The following is a 9,266-nucleotide window of genomic DNA, read 5'->3' as shown; positions in this document are numbered from 1 at the left end:
GCACGACGAGAAACCAATCTAGCAAATCTGTGCTGCTCTATAGTTTCAGATACATTTTCATTTGGATGTGATGTTTATGTTTTTTTCCTAAGCATCAACGAATTATGCACGGCATAATATATAGCACTAATCCATAGGAGGTGAGGCAATTACTCTATATTGCAGTTGTAATGCCTAAGCATGCACTGGGAACAGGGAATGTGGGTCATAAGCAAAAGAATTACCAAAAGGGGAGAGATTTGTGTTCACATACAATCCACGCAACTCTGACACTGAATTCTTTTGTGCTTTTTGTTCCACGTTCTGTGCTCGAGACTACACACAGAAGTGTCTGATCCGTGCAGTGCTCCGCGCGTGCTGATAACGTGTTGACGCGTGCTCATTTAGTGCATGTCCAACCCGTTCCACGGTGTTCTTTAAAAGGCTGGTTCATTTAGACACTGTGAAATTGATTTGCAGCTTGAGTAATTGTGCTTTGTAACAGAACCTGTACGAGACACTCAAGGTTAACTGTGCATTATGCGACTTGCTCAAAAATTAGACCAAAAGATTGTGCTCAAGTGAAGTGCAAAACGAAGTGAGATCTTAAGCACTGATAGGTAGATTGTGTTTCTTCCTTCCTCCTGCTTCTCTTCCTACTTCTTCCTTCATTCACAGGCGATACTTCCTCAGGAGATCCGACTGCCACGTGTTCTTCCTGTCCGGAAAGCGCTCAGGAATCCGGATGCGTCGGAAGTCCTGGATGCATTTCTGCAGCTCCTGCTCTGGCGTTAGCTTCTCCTTAGCAGGTTTCCTCTTAGACGGGGTCATGAGGTCGCGAGGACCTGTGGTGCGAGTGCGCAAAAGCTCCGTCCTCCGACGTGTCTCCGTCTGCATCGCCTGAGCCGGTCCTTTCTTCATGGTACGCTCCAGAGTCTGGATGTGGTGGTGTTGCTGGGAGACAGGACGGGCGATCACTGTCTCCTGGGGGGAGCTGGCCTCTGATTGGGTCTCGGAGCAGGAAGTGGAGAGTTCGTTGAAGGACGTGCCACTCTCACCCTCCCTCTCACTCTTCTGGCTCTTGCAGCAGCACTCGCAATGAGAGGACGACCAAGCAGATGGCCCACCTGGAAAGCATACAGAAAAGACAGAAAAGCTCTGGAGCAATCAAGACATGCTTGTTTGAGATACATCAGCCATCACGTCCATAATTACTGCATGAAGATCAATTGCAAATCAAGGCCCGTCAGGTGCAGATTTGGTGTCATTTTGCAGAGTTCTGAAGTGGATGCGTGTAACTCTATAACAAAGGTCAGTGTGGTCAGACAAAACAGTGAAACGTTTTATGACCGCATTAGCAGACAGTTATATTCCGGCTGTCTCTCTGATGCTGATGATGCATTTCATTACTCCTCGTTCCTTCCTTTATGGTATCCTGTTCAAAATTCAGCTTTTATCGTCCAACAAATAAGTCTCATAAACACAAGGCATTGACATTCATCCAAACACATTAGCATGCATACAGAGTGGTTCAAACAATCACTTAGCAACTGAAAGGTTGCACTACACATCTGACCTTATCAGCAACATTATACTGTAGGGAATCAACATTTAAATCGCAGTTTGAACTTTAATAGGATTGATTTTGTTTTGTGTTTTGGGACAAAAGCTTTGGTTTAAATACAAAGGATCTAAGGCTTGTCAGTGATGACCCTGAGCGTCAGATACCTTTTGTGTTCTGTTAGACAGATGTGCATCAGATGAACAAATAAAGCTATGAGATATGCTCACTAATATCAGACACCAACATCTTCAATCTTTGTCTGACAGTAACTTAGTCTTCAATGTCAAAAAAAAAAAAAAATCAAAGTCCCTCCTATGCCAGGACCTGGTCTTTCCAGGCAGTCTCCCCTCCTGGTATTAACCAGGCCCTTAAGGCTCACTGGGCAGCGCTGATCTCTGTTTCTAGTAGCAATGACAGGCCATTTTTAAATCTAGTTGTGATCAAAGAGTGGCATATCAAAAGAAAAAGTATGAAGTTCTGAATTCAAAACTGGTTTTATTTCCCCCCTAGGTTAAATAGAACAGAAGTTACGGCTGTTTGAAATTTAAAATTTTTTGAAATTTAAATTTTTTTCCTTCAGCCTTATTTGGCCACTTCCAGCAATATACATCCATCTTGAGAAAGTAAAGTAAAGCACCTTCAGGAGCAATTCTTGTGCCCAAAACATATATCAATTGCTCAGAGTTTAAAAATAACCTTTTGCTCCAGTATTTATTTATTTTGAAATTTAATTGCATTATTTGCATAGTGAGATGGCGTAACCTACTCAAATCAATTTCAGCAACTGAGCAGTGGCACGACCGGAACTGTTGATTGTAGGTACTTTGCTGGCCATCGTACCGAATCATTCAAACCCAACTAAAGAGCATTAAGGACAATAACGATCTACTGTACAACCACGATTCCAAAAAAGTTGGGACAAAGTACAAATTGTAAATAAAAACGGAATGCAATAATTTACAAATCTCAAAAACTGATATTGTATTCACGATAGAACATAGACAACATATCAAATGTCGAAAGTGAGACATTTTGAAATTTCATGCCAAATATTGGCTCATTTGAAATTTCATGACAGCAACACATCTCAAAAAAGCTGGGACAGGGCAATAAGAGGCTGGAAAAGTTAAAGGTACAAAAAAGGAACAGCTGGAGGACCAAATTGCAACTCATTAGGTCAATTGGCAATAGGTCATTAACATGACTGGGTATAAAAAGAGCATCTTGGAGTGGCAGCGGCTCTCAGAAGTAAAGATGGGAAGAGGATCACCAATCCCCCTAATTCTGCGCCGACAAATAGTGGAGCAATATGAGAAAGGAGTTCGACAGTGTAAAATTGCAAAGAGTTTGAACATATCATCATCTACAGTGCATAATATCATCAAAAGATTCAGAGAATCTGGAAGAATCTCTGTGCGTAAGGGTCAAGGCCGGAAAACCATACTGGGTGCCCGTGATCTTCGGGCCCTTAGACGGCACTGCATCACATACAGGCATGCTTCTGTATTGGAAATCACAAAATGGGCTCAGGAATATTTCCAGAGAACATTATCTGTGAACACAATTCACCGTGCCATCCGCCGTTGCCAGCTAAAACTCTATAGTTCAAAGAAGAAGCCGTATCTAAACATGATCCAGAAGCACAGACGTCTTCTCTGGGCCAAGGCTCATTTAAAATGGACTGTGGCAAAGTGGAAAACTGTTCTGTGGTCAGACGAATCAAAATTTGAAGTTCTTTATGGAAATCAGGGACGCCGTGTCATTCGGACTAAAGAGGAGAAGGACGACCCAAGTTGTTATCAGCGCTCAGTTCAGAAGCCTGCATCTCTGATGGTATGGGGTTGCATTAGTGCATGTGGAATGGGCAGCTTACACATCTGGAAAGACACCATCAATGCTGAAAGGTATATCCAGGTTCTAGAGCAACATATGCTCCCATCCAGACGACGTCTCTTTCAGGGAAGACCTTGCATTTTCCAACATGACAATGTCAAACCACATACTGCATCAATTACAGCATCATGGCTGCGTAGAAGAAGGGTCCGGGTACTGAACTGGCCAGCCTGCAGTCCAGATCTTTCACCCATAGAAAACATTTGGCGCATCATAAAACAGAAGATACGACAAAAAAGACCTAAGACAGTTGAGCAACTAGAATCCTACATTAGACAAGAATGGGTTAACATTCCTATCCCTAAACTTGAGCAACTTGTCTCCTCAGTCCCCAGACGTTTACAGACTGTTGTAAAGAGAAAGGGGGATGTCTCACAGTGGTAAACATGGCCTTGTCCCAACTTTTTTGAGATGTGTTGCTGTCATGAAATTTAAAATCACCTAATTTTTCTCTTTAAATGATATATTTTCTCAGTTTAAACATTTGATATGTCATCTATGTTCTATTCTGAATAAAATATGGAATTTTGAAACTTCCACGTCATTGCATTCTGTTTTTATTTACAATTTGTACTTTGTCCCAACTTTTTTGGAATTGGGGTTGTACATAGATTCCTTTTAAAGTACTAAAGTATTAAATCTGTCCTCTCTGACTGTATTCTCTTCTCTACAACTCGCCTAATTGGCAAACATACACCCCTTATTGCATGTGACGGCACAGCAAAGCAAAAGATGGCAGTACAGTTCCACACGTTACTTTTCAGAGGGTGGCGCTTAAAAGCGTTATGTATTACATGTTTCTAATCAAATGTGATTTCTTCAAAAACAATATGATTAACATCCCTGAACCTTCTCTTTTTTTCTCTATCCTCCAGAATCCTATATTTTTTATTGTTTTCCATAGAAGGATACACATCTATCGACCGTGACTAGAACTTCCGCTGTCTCTGGCCGGCTTCCGGCTTGAACAAAATTACCGTGAAAAGGCCCACCAGGGGTCATGATTGTTCCCGACCTCTGGTATCAATTTCAGCCAGTGTCAACTAATAGAAAGAGAGCTAGAGTCTGATGTCACAGGGGTGACACATCATTGGCTTTCGACCAAAATCCAACATGGCTGCGCCCAGCAGTTTCATTGTCAACATTCAGAAAAAAGACCGCCATATCAAAAGTAATCAGTATCGTGAAAATTTGAGTGCATATTCTGAAAATTCTTTTTTTGTTCCTATAAAATACCCAACTCTTGTGAAACTGAATGTACTTTTTATGTTGGTACACGGCGATCAAAAATTTGCAATTTACTATGTAAACAGATAGGTGCTTCCTGCACGGCAAGTGCTGCTGGCATTACTATTTCTATAGCCCTCAGCCTCTCGCCTATTACAGTCTGAGAAATAAGACCAGACCGGCAGACACTGACCAGTAATTTTCAAATTTGTCCGTCTGTATTTCAAAAGCATCAGACCGGATGGCCAATAAAAAATAATCAGGGCTTGACGTTAGCGGTAGTCCGACTGGACGGGGCAACTAAATGTTCGGTCTGGACAAGTCAAATCTGCATCTGCTTGTCTGACGGGACAAGTTGAATTATTGCCAACTCTCCTGGAAGTTCCAGAAGTCTCCCACATATTGATTGCGGCTCCCTGAGAGGGAGAGCGAGTGCATGCTGATTGCTCTGTCTTGCTAAGTAGACCAATCAGTGTTCTGTGTGGGCGGGCTTTATGGCTTCTCTCAGACAGATAGATAGATAGATAGATAGATAGATAGATAGATAGATAGATAGATAGATAGATAGATAGATAGATAGATAGATAGATAGATAGAGCATTCTGATTGCTCTGTCTTGCTAAGTAGACCACTCAGTGTTCTGTGTGGGCGGGCTTTACATCATCTCTCCTGGATGGAGAGTTCATCAGTTCAGTGTCTCCAGGAGCATTGTGACAGAGTGCCAAAAACACTTCACCTCAGACTAAACAAAAGTGTCCTCTTGCCTAACAGGGGTAAAATAATGCTTCATGACCATGATTATAGTACCTGTATATGAGTATCAGTAAGTTGTAACCAAGTGGAACATCCTTGGCCCCCCCATACTTTTTTCTAGACATGGAGCTGACCTGTGTGTGGTACTGTTTTCTTGAGTAGAACTTTAAGCATGTTTTTCTTGAATCTTCTGACATTTTCTTGTAAATTACATTCAATTTGTAGTGTAATTAGCAACTAATGTCTAGTGTAATTTGACCTTTGAAGATCACAAAAATGTGCTTGGAAATAGCTGAGAAGCATCTCTGGGCATCTAAAGCCCTTCAGCTTCAGCAACCCCTGGCCGCATTGTTCCAGGCCTTTGGCCCATCTTTCGGACAGGCTGAAATTTGGACAGACAGCCAACATTTCAGACTTGTCTGTCCTGTGACAGTCTGCTTAAAATTCCTTATTTCCCCACACTGCTATTATATAGCTAGGGTTACAGTGGGGGGGCCGGTCCTCTGGTAACTACAAGAGGTACAGCGTACCTCACTAGATTGTAGTAGGTATCATTTTTACGATGGTCTTTGGTATGACCCAGGGCGAGAGGCAGACACACTAACCACTAAGCCAACTAGTCTTCAATGTATTTCATGACAAGTTGCCAGATCCCATATTCCACTCCCATGCTGATGAACAAAAATGGAAATTTTGCTTCACTCCCTAGTGTGTCAGCCTAATGGTTTCCATTAAACATTTTCCCATCAGGATGTAATGATTCTGAAAAGTGCAACGTGTTACAGACCCAAGATTCAATAAGCAAGTCGTCAGTATTATTGAATCTTTTAAATATTTGGCAGCGCTTTCCTGTTTCCTAGCAGACAGCATAAAGCTCAGGATCGTTACATGATCAGATTACAGATCCATTAAGTTCATTAAATCATTCTTAGAAATTAGCTTCTTGTCACATCACCATCAGAGAACAACAGACTTCTGGAGTCCTCTTTGAGCTTCCTAAAGGGATCTACTTACAACCCTAACTCCCCCCCATTGTAGGGTCCTCTAGAGGAACCATACAGTTAATTTGCACTAGCAAATTAGCGCAAAGTGTTACTCTCACTCAGGATCTTTTTACTTTATTATTATTATTATTATTATTACAACCCCGATTCCAAAAAAGTTGGGACAAAGTACAAATTGTAAATAAAAACGGAATGCAATAATTTACAAATCTCAAAAACTGATATTGTATTGACAATAGAACATAGACAACATATCAAATGTCGAAAGTGAGACATTTTGAAATTTCATGCCAAATATTGGCTCATTTGAAATTTCATGACAGCAACACATCTCAAAAAAGCTGGGACAGGGGCAATAAGAGGCTGGAAAAGTTAAAGGTACAAAAAAGGAACAGCTGGAGGACCAAATTGCAACTCATTAGGTCAATTGGCAATAGGTCATTAACATGACTGGGTATAAAAAGAGCATCTTGGAGTGGCAGCGGCTCTCAGAAGTAAAGATGGGAAGAGGATCACCAATCCCCTAATTCTGCGCTGACAAATAGTGGAGCAATATCAGAAAGGAGTTCGACAGTGTAAAATCGCAAAGAGCTTGAACATATCATCATCTACAGTGCATAATATCATCAAAAGATTCAGAGAATCTGGAAGAATCTCTGTGCGTAAGGGTCAAGGCCGGAAAACCATACTGGGTGCCCGTGATCTTCGGGCCCTTAGACGGCACTGCATCACATACAGGCATGCTTCTGTATTGGAAATCACAAAATGGGCTCAGGAATATTTCCAGAGAACATTATCTGTGAGCACAATTCACCGTGCCATCCGCCGTTGCCAGCTAAAACTCTATAGTTCAAAGAAGAAGTCGTATCTAAACATGATCCAGAAGCGCAGACGTCTTCTCTGGGCCAAGGCTCATTTAAAATGGACTGTGGCAAAGTGGAAAACTGTTCTGTGGTCAGACGAATCAAAATTTGAAGTTCTTTATGGAAATCAGGGACGCCGTGTCATTCGGACTAAAGAGGAGAAGGACGACCCAAGTTATTATCAGTGCTCAGTTCAGAAGCCTGCATCTCTGATTGTATGGGGTTGCATTAGTGTGTGTGGCATGGGCAGCTTACACATCTGGAAAGACACCATCAGTGCTGAAAGGTATATCCAGGTTCTAGAGCAACATATGCTCCCATCCAGATGACGTCTCTTTCAGGGAAGACCTTGCATTTTCCAACATGACAATGCCAAACCACATACTGCATCAATTACAGCATCATGGCTGCGTAGAAGAAGGGTCCGGGTACTGAACTGGCCAGCCTGCAGTCCAGATCTTTCACCCATAGAAAACATTTGGCGCATCATAAAACGGAAGATACGACAAAAAAGACCTAAGACAGTTGAGCAACTAGAATCCTACATTAGGCAAGAATGAGTTAACATTCCTATCCCTAAACTTGAGCAACTTGTCTCCTCAGTCCCCAGACGTTTACAGACTGTTGTAAAGAGAAAAGGGGATGTCTCACAGTGGTAAACATGGCCTTGTCCCAACTTTGAGATGTGTTGTTGTCATGAAATTTAAAATCACCTAATTTTTCTCTTTAAATGATACATTTTCTCAGTTTAAACATTTGATATGTCATCTATGTTCTATTCTGAATAAAATATGGAATTTTGAAACTTCCACATCATTGCATTCTGTTTTTATTTACAATTTGTACTTTGTCCCAACTTTTTTGGAATCGGGGTTGTATTATTATTATTATTATTTTACTACGCTATTTCTCCTTCAGGAGCTTTCTATTCCTGAACTTTCCATCTACTCACCGAACACATTAGACTCAAGCTAATGTTTATTTATTGGCTACTCGTAGTTTTTAAGGTTTAGATTAAACCCATTCAAGTCATGTGACCAGTCAAAGAAGCTAATAACTATAAGAACTCAATTATAAATATAATAATTTGACAATGGTAGATTGTAATTTCCACCACGGTAACAAAATTAAAAACTCACACACCTCTTGGCTATGGTTCACAGACCCCTTGGAGTGGGCAGTTCCACTTTCCTAGGTTCTCCCACTGCACTAGATAACAAATGATTGTGTCTTGAACAAATCACAGCTCACTTATTAAAACGCCTCGGATCCCTTACACTCTGAGGAGGAAATGGGTTCGTTGAGTGTTCTGGTGATGGCTTACATTTCTAGCTTTCTAAAAATGGGCTATTAATTCTTTTGTGGCGTTCCACATAGAACCATAAAACAATCTGGCGTGTACAATGGAAACAATTGTAGTGCATATGTTGTGATATGAGGCTGTATGGAAATGATAGAATACTATTACTAATCATTACAAAGCCATCCAGTTGTAACCTCTCCTCTAAAGGTTTCAATGATTTTTTTTTTTTTTTTATTTATTTATTTTAACAGTTGACCTTGGCAGAAGCACAAACCACATTTTGTTAACCAATGGCATCGTTCAGCCCTATCACTCAGGGCTATAGCCCCAGGTATTCTGAGCCTAGCCCAAAGTATTTTCACCCTCAAAAAAGTAAGAGATTAATAGAAAACAACCGACTGAAACAGATTGGAACTTGACTTGGAGCGTCCGAAGACGAAGTGGGGAGGGGGGACATAATTGAGCGCTGCACAATGCACATTTAAAATTTTGGTAATCACCAACAGAAGAAGAAGAACATTCAGAACTGATTGGAAGACAACTTTAAAAAACCAATCCACTATTGTTGGATTTTTCAAGATGAAAACAGATGGTAAGTCATCAACCGTGGGTGTGTATATAGAATGTATCCACAACGTAACCTATCGAATTATGTTGATGCACAAAAACCGCTCTGTGTA

At 41.0% G+C, this 9,266-nt stretch overlaps 1 protein-coding gene across 1 annotated transcript in view; it reads right to left on the bottom strand.

Annotated features, from left to right (window-relative positions):
- Nucleotides 1–651: 651 nt before the first annotated feature.
- kctd16a (potassium channel tetramerization domain containing 16a) overlaps nt 652–9,266 on the bottom strand; it is a 71,148-nt gene continuing 62,533 nt past the window's right edge. Inside the window, exon 2 of the mRNA XM_060915230.1 lies at nt 652–1,106. Within this exon, the coding sequence (XP_060771213.1) occupies nt 652–1,106 (455 nt within the window). The remainder of the gene's footprint in view (nt 1,107–9,266) is intronic.

The sequence above is a fragment of the Neoarius graeffei genome, chromosome 2, assembly GCF_027579695.1.
Source record: "Neoarius graeffei isolate fNeoGra1 chromosome 2, fNeoGra1.pri, whole genome shotgun sequence".
NCBI lineage: Eukaryota > Metazoa > Chordata > Actinopteri > Siluriformes > Ariidae > Neoarius > Neoarius graeffei.
This window is presented reverse-complemented; position numbering and strand designations above follow the sequence as displayed.